At 36.5% G+C, this 15,623-nt stretch overlaps 1 protein-coding gene across 3 annotated transcripts in view; it reads right to left on the bottom strand.

Moving 5' to 3' along the window:
- Positions 1 to 2,883: 2,883 nt before the first annotated feature.
- Positions 2,884 to 15,623, bottom strand: part of VSTM2A (V-set and transmembrane domain containing 2A) — a 28,702-nt gene continuing 15,962 nt past the window's right edge. The window contains exon 5 of one of the 3 annotated variants that reach the window (XM_082692887.1): positions 2,884 to 5,312. In XM_082692887.1, coding sequence (XP_082549013.1) covers positions 5,224 to 5,312 — 89 coding nt within the window. In that variant the 3' untranslated portion in view covers positions 2,884 to 5,223. The other 2 variants (XM_082692888.1, XM_082692889.1) reach the window with 2 other exon arrangements.

Genomic DNA, 15,623 nt, shown 5'->3' with positions numbered 1-15,623 from the left:
GCTTCTCCTTGGGATGGAGAGAAGTCAGGTGTGTGTTTTATACCAGGTGCTTAGTTTCCTCATGGGACTGAACTCCAGTTACCTGCAATGGTAGTTGACTTGACAACACATTCATCTTCTGTCTCCTTTCCTTCTCTTTGATTCATGGTTCTCGAACCTCACAAATAAATCAGTTATACTCAGATCCTGTCTCAGTGTCTGCTTCTGGAAACTATATGACCATTGAGAATCTCATCTTCGTTTTTTTCCAACTTTGATTCTGAAAATAAACCATGTTTATTCTATGTGGTGTATTCTATGTTGATGGATTTGTTTGGCAATTTTGTGTCTGATTTTTGCATTTATATTCATGATTTAGATTAATCTGTAACTGCCCTTTCTCCCACTGTTACTAGGAAGCTTTCTAGTAAGGCAATGCTAATCCCGTAGAGGGAGGTGGAGAACATGCTATATTTTTCTATTCACTAGAACATTTTGTGAAAAACTAGAATTATGTTTCCCTGAATGTTTAAAGGTATACTTGAAGCCACTGTAGTGGGCTCAGTGCCCACTGAGCAGAGGGCCTGATGCATGGCTCCATCCCAGGATCATGAGAACATGACCTGAGCAGAAGGCAGAGGCTTAACCCACTGAGCCACCCAGGCGCCCCCATGCCTATTTATTTTTAAAATTATATTTGATTGGAACATATAGTTGGTAAGCATAGCCTCAAGAGTAGACATGTACAATTTTTCTATGAACCTTGCCTATATCAGAATGATTTTGTTTATTTCCCTAACACTGAAAATATAACTTAACTAAGTATAAAATTATTTTGTCACAGTATTTTTCCCACTGTACTCTTTAATCCATTGTCTTCTGGGACTTATATTGTGGAGGATTCTATGATCCTATTCTTTTCATCACTTTTTTTCCCTCTGTACATGTAGAGATCTTCCCCTCCCTTTATCTTTTTAATGACAACGTTCTACCAAGTGTCTAGGAGTCTCTTTTATTTCAACCTGTCTGCCCTTCCAATTCATATACATGTTTTTATTTCAAATTACATTTGTAATTATAACTATTTCAGTTCTATACTAAAAGCAGTCCCGATTACCTCTCAATTTTTTCTTTTCCTCCTCAAAACTATCAACTGTAAATTAGCATTAAAATGCTGTTAAATTCCTTCATACCTAATAGATCCCTGAGCTCCAACACAAAAGCATTACTGACTATTTGAGAGATTCAATTTTGTTTCCGAAAGACTCTTGCTTACAAGCAAAACTATACACAATAAGAAGTCAGGTCTGGAGATAGCCTGTGTCTGGATCTCAGAAAAATAGCTCACCTTGGAGTTTTTACAAACTGGTTCCTCTGCCCTTGCTTCATTTCTCTGGCTCTCCGTTACCTGATCTCATCTCCTGCCATACTCCCCTCACTATACCCTTGTCTCGTTCTAATGCATGAGCCAGCTTAGATGGACTTCCCTTTGGAGTTTTGTGCAAGTTGTTGTTTCTTCTCCCTGGAAGCTTTTCCCAGATCCTCGCCGCTACAAGCTTCTTGTTCTTCAAGATTAAATGTTGCCTCCTCTGAGCAGCCTTCCCTGGTCACTTCCAGTCATGGTCCTTTCTATTGTCCTAACAGGTTTTTTCCTTAGAATTTATCAATATCTTATATTCCCTTGGTTTTGGATGTTTCCTGTCTGTCTTTCCCCCAGTTCAGGAAAGGACTTTATCTAGGCCATCACTGGGGCAAAGAAATTTAAAGCACTTTCTGAATGACAGACTGCTTCCCTTATTAATGAGCAGTTCTCCAATTAAAATTATTTCGGGATACCTGGCTGGCTCAGTCAGAAGACCCTGTGACTCAAGGTCATTAGTTCTACAAGGGGTGTAGAGATTACTTAAATAAATAAATAAATAAACTTTAAAATTAAAATTATTTGGTCTTCATATTTGAAATTATGTGCATTGTATTTTGTAGCTTGTAGTTTTAACTCTAAGACACCATTACAGTTTATGTATTATCTCAAATTCCATTTACTTCTTAAATTATATTTACTATTTCCCTAAACATGTCTTGTTTCTAAGAACTTTAAGGTAAATTAGTTAAAATAATAATCAGATCCTTTTAGGTGCTCAAAAACATCTAAGCATTCTTCTTTTCAGTCAACAAATCATAATCAAATCAGTTTCAGCATTAATGAATGGAAGGGACCATCTCCATGGAACAAATACACATGTACCACCTCATACCTGTCAGAATGGCTAAAACCAACAACACAAGAAACACCAGGTGTTGGCCAGCATGTGGAGAAAAAGGAGCCCTCTTGCACTGCTGGTGGGAGTGCAAATTGGTACAACTACTCTGGAGAAGCGCATGGAGGTTCCTCAAAAAGTTTAAAACAGAAATACCCACTGACTCAATTGCACTAGCAGGTATTTATCCAAAGAATACAAAAACACTAATTCAAAGGGATCCATACATCCCTATGTTTATAGCAGCATTATCTACAATAGCCAAATTATGGAAACAGCCCAATGTTCATCAATCGATGAATGGATAAAGAAGATGCATATAATTTTTGTGGGTTCATAGACTTCACTAAACTTGTTTACAACTCAGATTAAGAGCTCCTGCTTTGGATGATTTTTGTTATTTTATTTTATCCTCAAGGGTTTTCATTTGCATTGTTTCATTTGTAAGCAAATATGTAAGTCTTTAAGAAAGAACTAAAGGATTTGTTTGAATTCAGGTAAGTAATTTCAACTTTTTATGACTTCCTCTTCCGAAAAACATTTCATAACCTTAGAAATCAAGGTTGAGAAAATCATATAATTTATTTTTCAATCTTTGCTTCTAGTCATGGTTACCTATGAGTAGTAGTCCCAGAGGTACACGATACAAGATGAAAAACGCTAGACAGGTTCTTTAATTTTTTTAAAGCTTTGATCCAATATTTAAGTTTACACATTAACTTTTCAAGTTTGGAGATAGAAAGAGTGTGCCATGTTATTTCTCACAGTGGTAGGTGAGCCAGACTCTCGGAATCCCACTGACAAAGGACACTTCATTATTTTGGACACTGACACAATGAATCTAGCGAGAATTCTTCCCAAGCCAGCATATATCCTTTATTACGAGCGAGCATGGTAAACATCATTGATACAGATACACGTCTGTCTTGCTTTAGAGTTGACCAATCTCATGACCTGAACTTTGGGTAAAAGTAAATTCCATGGTGGATTTTCCCAGCCTGACTGAATTTGAATCAGTAAGCTAATTTATGCTTGAATATATGTGATCTTTAGAGGCCAGATAGACTTAATAAATATTTATCTAACATTAATTTATGCATTTTAAGTATTAAATTTTGAAAGAAAATAAATTTCTAGGTTAATAAAATAGCGTAATTAAATCCTTTATTTATTTTTCTCATTAGACTGAAATAATAAACCAAATGGACAAAAAGAAGTCAATAAAGGTTTTAGCCTGAAACATTATTTCTCAAAGATAATGTTAAGATATTATGAAAATATGCACACTGCTTGTAATTGAACAGCAGAAAATCAATGCATTTACCTTTGAAAAGCAGAGGTATTCATTGCCTTCAAGCTTCAGTTTAGGACCTTTGCCTATAAGCTGCTGGTCCTACAAAGATCATCTTCTGGTTTTGTTATGAAAGAAAATGGAAGAGTCTCTCTGTAAGGAAAACTTAAGTCATTTCTGTCTCAATCTGTATCTATTCTAGTGTATCTGGAACACATTAATTTCTGCCTATCATTCTTTGCCAGAGTAGAAAACAGTTTTCAAATAAAATAATCTGAATTATCATTAAACCAAAAATAAGAATGCAGTATTTGAAATTATAATCCACTTAACCAGTGAAAACTTGAACACATTGTCTTCTTTAGTTGGGGATTTGCAGTCATCTTTTGCATATTATATTTAGCCAACAACCAAATTTTAATATTTAATTAGGAGACATTAAAATATAATTAGCAGCAAATAACAAGTGTGACAAGGCTACAAAAATCCATAAAGGTCAAAGAAAGCAGCATTTTAAGCCACAGCAAGAAGTGTTCTTCCATGACTTTGGGTAATCATGGTGACCACTTCACCTTCTCCACATTCACCTCCAAGGCAAATTTTCTAGAAGCAACCTTGCTTTTTGAAAATAATAACGATGATAATAATAGAGGGATAGCTGTCAAAACCAGAGAGTGTACATTCTTCAGAGTCAAGAGACTCTCAAACCTCAATAAACACCGTATATAAAGGAACATAGCAAATTTCAACACAGCATACACACAACAAAATTAATTCATTTATCAGAGACCAATACAATTTTGAATATGCATTTTCCAGAAGGAAGCAGAGGGCAACAGAGACCATCTGCAGCTGTCAAACCTGTGGAAGTGAAACAAGGCATTACAAAATTCACACAATATATGAATTATAAATGAAAAACAAATGCTTTATCTAAAAAAAGTTGGTTGGTGGCCCAACATATAGATCTCTATATGTATATATTTATATATTTAATGATAAAAATCAGCTTGCATGAGGGTCATAGTCTATCTACTTTGAAGTTATATCACACGTACTATAAGCAATTTACAGAACTTGTCAAGTTTGCATATACAGGAATTGCAAAATGAATTAAAATACATCGAAATATAGAACACTCAAAATGTATTTATAGAAACCTCCCAGGATTGACAGGGATTGGCCATAATCAGCACTTGCCACCATTGAAAAAGAACTGTAATCAAGAAAAAGGAAAAAAAAAATCCAAGAAAAAAGAGAAAATTTAAAAAAAAAAAAAAACCTCTTTTATTACGTCTTATTTAAAATAACGTTCTCCTTGTTGACTCGCAGTGTTGACGATTTTGTTGTTGCCCCAAACTGGGGATTTTGTTTGATGATAGTTTGTGTTCTGTAGCTTTTTGATTTCTGTTTGTTTCCTGCAGATAATGTGTCTTTTAGTAGGAAATCCATAGTAAATATTTGCTATACCGATGACGTTCAGGCCAACCCCTGAGCAGTCATTGAGATGATGCTTTAAGTAGCCGAAGGAAAAGGAAAAAAAAATAGATCTTGCTATTAGAAAAAGTCCTATCACGTCACACTAATTTTCTTGAAATAAAAGATCAGTGATTTGCCCAAGAAAATGTTATGAACAAAGCGTGTGATAGCCTCTTCATTTATGCTTCCGGAAGCAGGCGCTCCTTGGGTAGGTAATTAGAGAACAGTGGGTGCAGAGTGGTGCTTGGAGTTTAGGGTCAACTTTGCTGTCCGCTCCGTAGATTTTACAGGCGATTTGCTCTTTGCTTTAAGAAGAGAAAGTGATATTGGAAAAAAGTCAGCACTTTAGATTAAAGCAAAGCACCCTTCACAAAGCCACAAACAAGAAGCAGGACAGAAAGTCCATGGCTTGTAGCTATCCTCGCACCTGCGGAAGAAGTTATAAGATATTCGCTCATCTTGAAGATTTCCAATGCTCCTTATTAGGTTGTTTTAAACACATACATATATATATTTAATTAGCTGCCAGCTTGGCTCTGGTGCTCACATGAATGTCTTGGCATGCACTGCAAATAACAACACATACAAAGAATTTCAGTCCCAGAAGTTGGTCTTGTTTTGTTTTGTCTGTTTTCAAACAATGCCATCCCAGGGTTGGGAACACTGAGAGGAAGAAATCCAAATGCTCTTCCTTTAAGTAATTCTTTAAGGATCATTCACTATAGTCATTTGGCTATTCCTCTATTGGTACAGAGAAAACGCATCCCCTGTTTGACTACTGCATAAGCATAAAACCAAGGAGTATAACCAAAACTGAGAGCAGCAGGCTTCTCAAGGGCAGGGGGAATGTGTTCTGGGATGGGTGCATTAGGGCATTTTGTTTTAGAGAAAGATATTTCTCAATTGTTTACTCTTATTTATTTATTTTAAAAAAATTTTATTTATTTATTTGACAGACAGAGATCACGAGCAGACAGGGAGGGGGGGAAGCAGGCTCCCCACTGAGCAGAGAGCCCGATGTGGGGCTCAATCACAGGACCCAGAGATCATGACCTGAGCCGAAGTCAGAGGTTCAACCCACTGAGCCACCCAGGCATCCCTCAAGTGTTTATCTTAAAATCTAAGGAAAACTGAGTGCTATCAAGAGTTGGAAATTTTTGAGAGAGCTTGAGGACACTGTAAGGGAGAGAACTAAATTGTATTCTTGCATTTTCTTCATCATACATTTTATTCAGTAAGCTTCTAGCTATTACTTATATATTAAATACCTTTATTTGTAAGAAAACAAATATGTGATGAAGCTCAAAGAATTTCTTTTTTGGGAGGGGTCTTTTTTTTTTCTTTCTTCTTTTCCTCTTCTTCTTCTTTTTTTTTTTTTTTTTTTAAATTGGAGATAGATTGAAACAAGTTGAAGGGGTTAAAGGTATGGAAATTCAATCTTCTGAATATTTCCCCTAAGTCATATTCAGGTCCACATTGCCAAATGATAAAAATAGAGGCAAAAACACAAGCTCTCAAAACATCACTGCAGAATAAACATTTGGGGGTTCTAAGATGGCCATTTAATGACTAGCATTAACTTTGTTGTTGTTATTGGTTGTTGGGTGTTTTTTGTTTTTGTTTTCGGTTAGGTTACTCTGATTGTCAGAGTTTGGTAGTGAACAAACTGATTGTCTTTGTTTGGTAGGGAACCATATATTTAACACAATATCTCCTCACAGATACCTAATGGCTGAAGACCCTGCAGTTAATGACCAGTCTCTACAGGGCACCTTCATTCACGTCGGGTAAGAATGTTCAACAATACAAAGGTGATAGTAGTGGTTATGTGCAGCTCTCAGCACAAAGTTCATGCAAGGGAAATATACACAATCTATGTAGAACCACTACCATCAGAACTTTCCAAAATTAAATATATAATCTCATTATCTTTTGAAGAGAAATTCTTTGACAGAATTCATTTAATCAAAAACAAAGGAAAGGAAAAGAGAAAGGAAGGAAGGAAGAAAAGAAAAGGAAAGAAAAAAGAAAAAAAGAAAGAAAAGGGAGGCAGGGAGGAAGGAAAAGAGAAGAAAATGATTGCATGGCTCTTAGAACAGCCAACCGCACTTGACACAAAATATGTCTGATATTGAGTAAAGGTTTAAAAAATGCTGAGAGCAATAAAAGCAAGCAAAATGATTCACTCTTCAAAAAAGATACTTTGTGAAATAATGGTTTCCTTTTCAGTGTGGGCATTGGGGATTAGCTCGCACTTGCCCCCGTCATAGACCACCTGCCCCTTCCTCATATAATCAACCCTTCATAGGAATTGCCTGAACCCCTCATTCCCAAAAGATATGAAGGGAACAGTTACTTCATTTGGACCCAACATTTCCAACCATACTATGTCCAGCATGTGCAAGTTAAAACAAAGTTGACATAAGCAGTATAATCGGAAAGAAACCCAATTCTATACGGTGAAGAGTATTTTAAGGCTCCTAAAATTTTGAGCTGCCATCAGATACACAATACGCCATTGTGATATAGCACTTTTTTTTTTTTTCTGGTAATCATTCATCCACTCTAGGTCCATGCATTTCCTAGCATATTCTATTAAATGAGATGTATTTCTGTCAGGACCATTATAAAGCTTCCCCCCCCCCAATACATTAGATTCTAAGGCAATTTTATCATCAAATCACTGATTGTTTTTCTCTACTTTCTGTTTTAGGTCTTGAATGAAGAAACAGGGACTCCTGTATCTTTGCAAACAAGACTCTGAAATGCTGTCATTTGCCCTGTGTTCTTTTAACAAATATTCATCATAGGCCTTTCCATTCAGATATACACCATTCTGAATATTACATTATTATCAAACATGTTATTATACTCTATAGAAAGTTGTTTTTTTTTTCTTTTTTTAGTCAAACTTTGGTCACTCATCATACTTCATTCTTATCTTTACTGATAGAAACATGTTACTTTTGTGAAATAATGAGAACCAGGACTGAAGCTGGGAGCTCTGAGTTCCAATTTCTTCTGCTGCCTCTCATTTCTAAGATCTCAAATAAGAAACACTTTGTTCTACATTTCCTAAATTGAGCATAAACTGTTTGTGTAATTTTTTTCATATTAGTATGGCAGACATTGTGTTAGCTTGCCTATTTTGCTTTATTTGGTTTCTTTTGTCTTCTGCCCAGGCCAGGCAGGGTGACCTGTTGTTCCCTAATAGGACCACGAATTTAAGCAACTCTTCCCCTCAAATAACCTGCATCCGTTTTGTGTGTTCACCCCAGCCAGTCTCCAATGGCCTTAACACAGCCTACATTGACTTGTAATTCATTACATCCATAGCTTATCTCACTGATTACACTGTATGCTCCCTTAAAGGCAAAGGACAAAACTCGAGCAATTTTTTAATGGCTCTCAATGTCTTTGACAATGCCTTGAGAGTTTTACAACTTTTGCCCCTTACAGAAAATCTCCTATGAAGAAGATGGATACTATTATCTAAATTATGTGAAGAAAATGTACAGATAGCGTGCCCAGACGAAGAGCAGCCTAACAGAACCTAGACATTTCTCTCGGACTCAGAACGCCATTTCAGGATGTCCTTTGACTTCTGTTTAATAATGATGACTTTCATTTGTTTTTATGCTTAAAGATTTCCACAGTGCTCTCCCAGGTGTAATTCCCCAAGCCTTTGTAACACAGGAAAGGTATTTTCTCCATTTTGCAAATGGAGAAGTCTAATAATCTTCTTAGAAGTCTAAGGACTGCAGAAACTTAGCTTCCAGCTTTCCGCTCTTCTTATACCTGATGCAACAGCCAGTGTCACAGCCCCTTCACGGAGATGTGGAAACGCAAGCGTTTCTCAAGAGGCTGACTGTGATAAAATAGAGTTTGGCTAAGGAGAAATATGAAAGAAGAAAAAGGAAAAGGAAAAAGCCTCAAACATTTTTATCTTTGCTATCACTATTATTTCAAAGAAGAACAAAAAATTCCATCTGTTGCTTTAAACAAACCAACAAGCAAACGAACAAACAAAAAGCAATCAGAGAACAGGAGTGAGACCGTGGCATCCTGCGCAGCCCAGGGGAGATGGGCCGTAGTTATCCCACATCGCTAGAGCCACTGTCTCGGACAGCTCAGTCCTGCATCTCCCTGCCTCATTTCACTCAACACCACTTCCCAGACTGCGAAGTCCGCCTTGCCCCTCTCATCTGTCTGCAGGTTAGAAGAACTTAGTTCCCTTTTACGACCTTCCTTTTGAAACGGTTCCATCTGCACTGCCATTGCTTCCCAGCGCCCACGGTCACGAGGCTGGAAGACACTGGGCTTGTTTAACAACGTAGCAACCCTCTCGTTCACATCAATTTCCAAAATGACTAAGACACACCGGGCATCTCCTGTGTGGCAGGAAGATGTACTCGGTAATTTGCATACATTGTCTTAGTTCATCCGCTCCACAGTTCCGTTCAGTAGATGCATAGATCAGGAAAATGTAACTCAGTGACATGGAGTAACTCACCCTAGTTACCTGGGAACAGGTAGTAAAGTGAAGAAATGCAAGTCAGATCAACTTAGAATAAGGACAGGCTTTGTAAAATAAAATTCCCTGAGGCAAACGACCATGCTCCATTGTCTCCGCATCTGTTAAATCAAGACATGAAGCTATTATTTGAACGTACACTAATGTTTTCAGAGAAAACGCACTGGCTATAACATGCTTCAGAGAAAAAAGAAAAAAAAAAAGATCTAAAATTTCTTTTCCCCAACTCTGAGTTGATAAATATGCGATACAAAATCATCAGACTTTTTTTTCCTAAACATTTATAAGACATAAAGTTTGTTCTGCTCTAGACGGTGTACCAAATGTTGTATGACATCATAATATTTTGAAATTTTCATACCATAGACTTTTCATATCATAGTCGAACATAAGTTCATCCAAATTCATTTAAATATTTGAGTAGAAGGTCGCTCCACCATCCTTCCTATATGTCCTCTTCTAAGAACTTTTTTTCCAAGCTTTCTATTCAATTTGATAGCCTAGGACTAAGAAAGTGGATTGTTTTATAGCACGACCTCAACGTAGTGATGGAGTGAGAAAGACCACTGGAGCTCTGGTCTACCCGGAAAAAGCATCAAAAGAGGATATGGGTATCGAATTCAAAGAACTAAGTGGAGCATTTAGACGACTATCTGGACAATTTATCCTACCTACACTATACCAGCTCTTCCAGTATCTGCTTTCTCGTGGCTGTGAATATTTTCTGATAGGTAAATCTCCTGTGTGAGTACAACTTTTCACTGGCTTAGATACGAGAAACAATTAACGCAGGGTCTATAAATTTGGGTATAATTCGCTTCTTTTTTCCTGTTTGAGGAACTAGTGGAGTCAAAAGGAACAAGAAAAGAGAAAGAAAACAATTTCTCTCCTGCTGGGTCTCCACAGTCTCACTCCAGTGTCTCTATTTTATAAAAGTATTAGTGAGGCTTATCATCTGAACAAACCCAAAACTGGAAACGCTCTGATAATAAAAGAAGCAACAGTCAAATAATTTTGTCTGTAACGAGGCCACGTATATAAAGAATGGCATGTCCATTACATCTCTAGGAACAGACAGACCTTTTGACATACTTCTCTTTTATTAAGGATGTCAGCTTTAAGAAATGAGAATGGCTATGTGGGAAAACTTGAGCTAGCTTTTAATGTAATTTTTATTCAGGTGTGCACATACTAAATCACTACTGAAGGGGAAAGGTCAAATAATAGGATGATTTTATCTTATAATTTTTTGAAAAGAATATCTTTTTATTAGAATTCCTAGGGATCCAGTGCCAATTTCTTCCAGAAATCCATTTTTTAAAAGAAGGTTGCTTCATTTTGACCTAATACATAAATTGCCTATTTTATTGTGCCCTGGCATGCTGGCAGCAGCTATATAAATTTCCTTTTCTCTTTGCTTTCCATCAGCAAATTTACACCTCTGTTCAAGTCATGAGGCCTCTTATTGTAAGGGGGAAGAAAAAAAAGTGCAGTTGTCCATGTGCACAAAGTCTAATTGCCAAGGTGCATGGCTGATACACCATTCACCACAGAATTTTCCAGACTCGAGCTGTGGCAGGATATCAGGGTTTCTACCTTCTACAGTGACCTGAGAAGGAACAGGAAAATTGATGGCCCCTCCCACCTAAGGCCATTGTGTGTCTCAAAAAACATGCTCATTGTGACAGTCATCCAAGTAAGACCGATCTTGGTGCACACAGCTTGAGCAAATATTTCGTGAACACTTATTATTTCTTTACCTCTGATTGTGGTCTCATGAAGTTACTAGACTCGTTTTCCAAATTAAGGAGCCGAAGCTGTTAAACCTGCGATATGTTCAAGTTTACCCAGCTAGTAGGAGGTGCTGCTGAAATTCAAAACCAGTCCGGTTTCAGTTTACAAGCTAACAACATGCTTCACAATTTCCTCTGGAGATTCTTCATGCCTGCAAACCCTAGACTCTCAATTCTGCCTGTTGGAAATCTTCGATAATATGAGCTGCTTTGACAAAATGGAATGGAGACCAATATAAATTAGTGGAAAACAGAATGTTTCCAGAGAGTGAAGTTTCTAATACCGCAAACATTTAATAACTTCTTTAATGCATGGGTAAGAATGATTTATTATTAGCACCACATGCAGCAGCACATAAATAAATGCTGCTCGGGTCTTTGCAACTATTTACTCGTGGATTTTAACGATGCCTTCTGCATGTGTGTTTACATTATTAATTGGCATTGTCTTTATTCATAATGCAAAGGTAGATATTAATCCACATCTTGTTGGAACGGTCACAAATTCCCTGTTAGGGACTACACATGCCCTGACGGTATTGTCCAGCAATGCCAAATTTCTCAAAGGGCTTAAATAAGCACATTCAGTGTGGGGAGTGGAGGGAATAAGGAGGACAACTGGGTCAATGTGGGATGCCTGTGTCCCCATAGCAGGCTGGACCAGTGAGCCCTGAGTGGGGACACTCACCAGTGAGAACGTTCATGGGAACTGCACCAGGGCGAGAATTACTGGTTGCTGAGCGGAGAGGGAAGCGAGCTGTATTTTCCTATTTGAGCCGTCACTCACTAGTTGGAGAAGCAGAGGATCTCTTTCCATCTACAGTCTTGCTGCACTGTGTCATAGATGTCCCTCTTCAACATTAACAGAGAAGAATCCCTCATCAAAGAAAGAAACGCATCTCCCATTTTTAGAGACATGGCAAACTGAGACACTCAGCATAAAGACACAGAAGTAAAGGAAAGAGAAGGAAAAAAGTTGCAAATCAGCGATTTCAATTTTCACTGGTCTTCATACGTAAGTTGAAAAGGAAAGACAGCAACAGAATTCATATAGTAATGTGCCTACATTTAAAAAAAAATAATTTTAATTGTTCAGCAGTGTTTGTTTTTGAGGAAAAAATGAGTTGAGGACCTAATTCCAACAGGATATAGAAAAACACCAACTGTATAGCTTCAGAAAACACAGTTATTTTAACATAAAAAAAATGTTTTAAGGCTTTACCCATACATTTTCCAAATTTGCGCCAATACTTGTACCTTTTCCCTTAATTTTGCTATCTCAAAATTATCTAAATTAGAATGTTTTATAAATGAACTTCATAACAGAAATGACCTTAGCCAGCAGAATTAAGTAATTAACAGTGCTGACACAATACATATATATATATTTTTTTTAATCCATATCTTTTCATCCAGACATGCAGATACAATAAAAGTACATAGTTGCCCCAGACTGCTCATCAAACTTCCTAAACATAATGTGATATTAAATATAATTTTAAATAAATGAATATTATTATTGTTGTCATGGTATGCAATGAAGGGTGACCCAAGTGTATTCTCCATTAATACTTAGCTGTCTGGGGTTGTTTTGTTAGAGACTGACTGAATTACATTAGAATTCATGTATCTTCTGAGCAGTGGTATTTTCCTAAGTGGTTTGTACCATACATAAACCAAAACATCATCACCAATCCTTAAGCATCTATTTAACCCTAATTATATGCTGAACACAACATTAGACACCACAAGAACACCAAAAATATCAAGACATAGCTCGTATCTTCAAAATACTTATATTTTCAGGTTGTTTGAAATCAAGTTTTTACATTCTCAAGGTTTTTTTTTCCTATTTAGTAGTTGTGTTTCTATGCCTTGCTCCCTAAATGTTGTATTTTCAAATTAACCATTTACAATGCTAAGAGAAATGAGAAAATTAATAAATTTATTTAATCAGAAAAATTAAAACTCAAACGTGTTCCAGATGGCTGAAGGAGATGCTGCTAAGAATGTGTCTGTAAAATAAAACATATAAATAACACAAGAAAGAAATCAGTCCCATACTAGGCTCCGCTCATTTCACAATGTTTCAGACCCTTCTACTTTAACATGAAGCGTGATGGCATTACTTCATCTTTATTAAAATGCTCGTGTCTGTGAAGGTGGCAAAAGTGCTTCACATAATTTCTTACTTTTTATCTTTCCAATGGTCCCACAGTTATCAGCTTTGTGGAATGAGGAATCCTAACTCTTAGTTTTATAACTTGCTTTAATTCCAGCACTAAGAGTTTAACCTATATTGGTTTTTTTTTTTTTTAATGCATATAGGATTCTAAGTTCATGCAAAAATGCTCTCTCAGACTTTTTAAAAGACATATTAAATAAAACATAACTATCTTTTATAAATCTTCCAGGGTACTAATTTTCCTTGACAGTACCAATGACTGCACCATTGCTCACAGCTTTGCACTCCCTCTGAATCCGGGGCTGAATGAGTCATACTAGTAAAAGGAAAAATGATTGCATGATATTTAATTTATGGACTTTACATGTGCTCGATTAGTTTAATCAAAATAAGGTTGTCAAGATCACACTTATTATATTTAGAAAAACAAAAAGAATAATTTGATGGTCAGATTCTCCATCCAGCTTCCAGTAAATAACACAGTGTTCTTAATTTCAATGCCATTAGCAATTTCTGAGTACACCACTTTCATAGCAGTACATTTACTGTATATATATGCACACACACGTACATGTATATGAAAATGTGCACATGTGTACATACATGTGCACGTGCATATATTTTTAATTTGTCACGATCTCCACAATCACACCCATTATTTTACTTTGTCTTTTTAAATTTGTTGAACATATTTTATTTTTCATTAGTTTGTTTTCTCTCTCATGAGCTGTCATTGGTCTTTTTTTTTTTTTTTTAAGATTTACTTATTTTTAGAGAAAGAGAGTATGTGGTGGGGGAGGGCAGAGTGAAATAGAGAGAGAGAAACCCAAGCAGACTTCCCACTGACCGTGGAGCCTGACACCAAGGCGGGGCTTGGTCTGACAACCCCGAGATCATGACCTGAGTCAAAATCAAGAGTCAGATGCTTAACTGACTGAGCTACTCAGGCAGCCTTCTTATTAACCTATCTTTAAATCTGGGAAATTTTAAATAATGGTTTTTTTCCATATAACAAAAGCAATGAATTATCATTGTATAAATGTTAATTATAGACCCCAAATAATCAAATAATGAAAAATGAAAAATCATAACATCTTGACGTTTGATGTACATTTTCATATCTTTATCAGTTTTCAACACAAGTGTCTCAGGTTGATTTAACCTGAGATATTGTATACTATATTTTTTACTTTAATGTTTTGTATCCTCTATTTTTCACGTATTCTGTATTGAATCTTACCTAATTTCATTAAAACTTGATTTTAGAACCTGCATAATATTCGCTGCATGATTTTAATATTTTAACATACTGGGGCACCTGGGTGGCTCTGTCCTTAAGCATCTACCTTTGGTTCTGGGTTCTGGGATTGAGCCCCACATGGGGCTCCCTGCTGAGTGGGGAGCCTACTTCTCTCTCTTCCACTCCCCCTGGTTGTGTTCCTGCTCTTGCTGTTTCTCTGTCAGAAAAAACAAACAAACAAACAAAAAAGCAAAAAAAAAAACTTAAAAATTTTTTTTTAACATATTCATTAGGTAGGTCCCTTACGTTTGTCTATTTGCTGTTTCGGGAAGGCCTCTGTGGAAGAGCATCTCCACTCATGCGCTGGGGCTTGTTTCACTACTGATCTTTCTGGAATTTCCTCCCAGGAACATTACCTCAGGTATGTGTGGGTCACACACAGTCTAAAGCCCTGTGACCGATCTTTCCAGATAAATGTTCCTCCAGAAGGAAAGTACTAATTCACCGTGCAAGTAAGCATATAGCAAAATGCCCGAGTCTCTAACCTTGATGATACACGTTGATTCTATAACCCTTCGCCAAGATTATATGTGTCAAGTTTTAACAAAAAGACTAGGGTTTTGACTGTGACTGTATCAAATCTATAAATATTTTTGAAAAACCTGACACATTTAAAATTGGAATTGTCCATCCTAAAACATCCACATTCATTCATTTATTCAAACCTAAACCCTCTGAACAAAGTGTTCTAATGGTCTTCATATTTATTTAGACTGCTTGCGATTATTTTTTAAAAAACTAGATATTTTATACTTTTTGTTCTTGTTACTATTGAAAGTTATATATTAAGCCCCAAATATTTTC

The sequence above is a fragment of the Mustela nivalis genome (assembly GCF_964662115.1).
Source record: "Mustela nivalis genome assembly, chromosome: 12".
Classification (NCBI taxonomy): domain Eukaryota; kingdom Metazoa; phylum Chordata; class Mammalia; order Carnivora; family Mustelidae; genus Mustela; species Mustela nivalis.
This window is presented reverse-complemented; position numbering and strand designations above follow the sequence as displayed.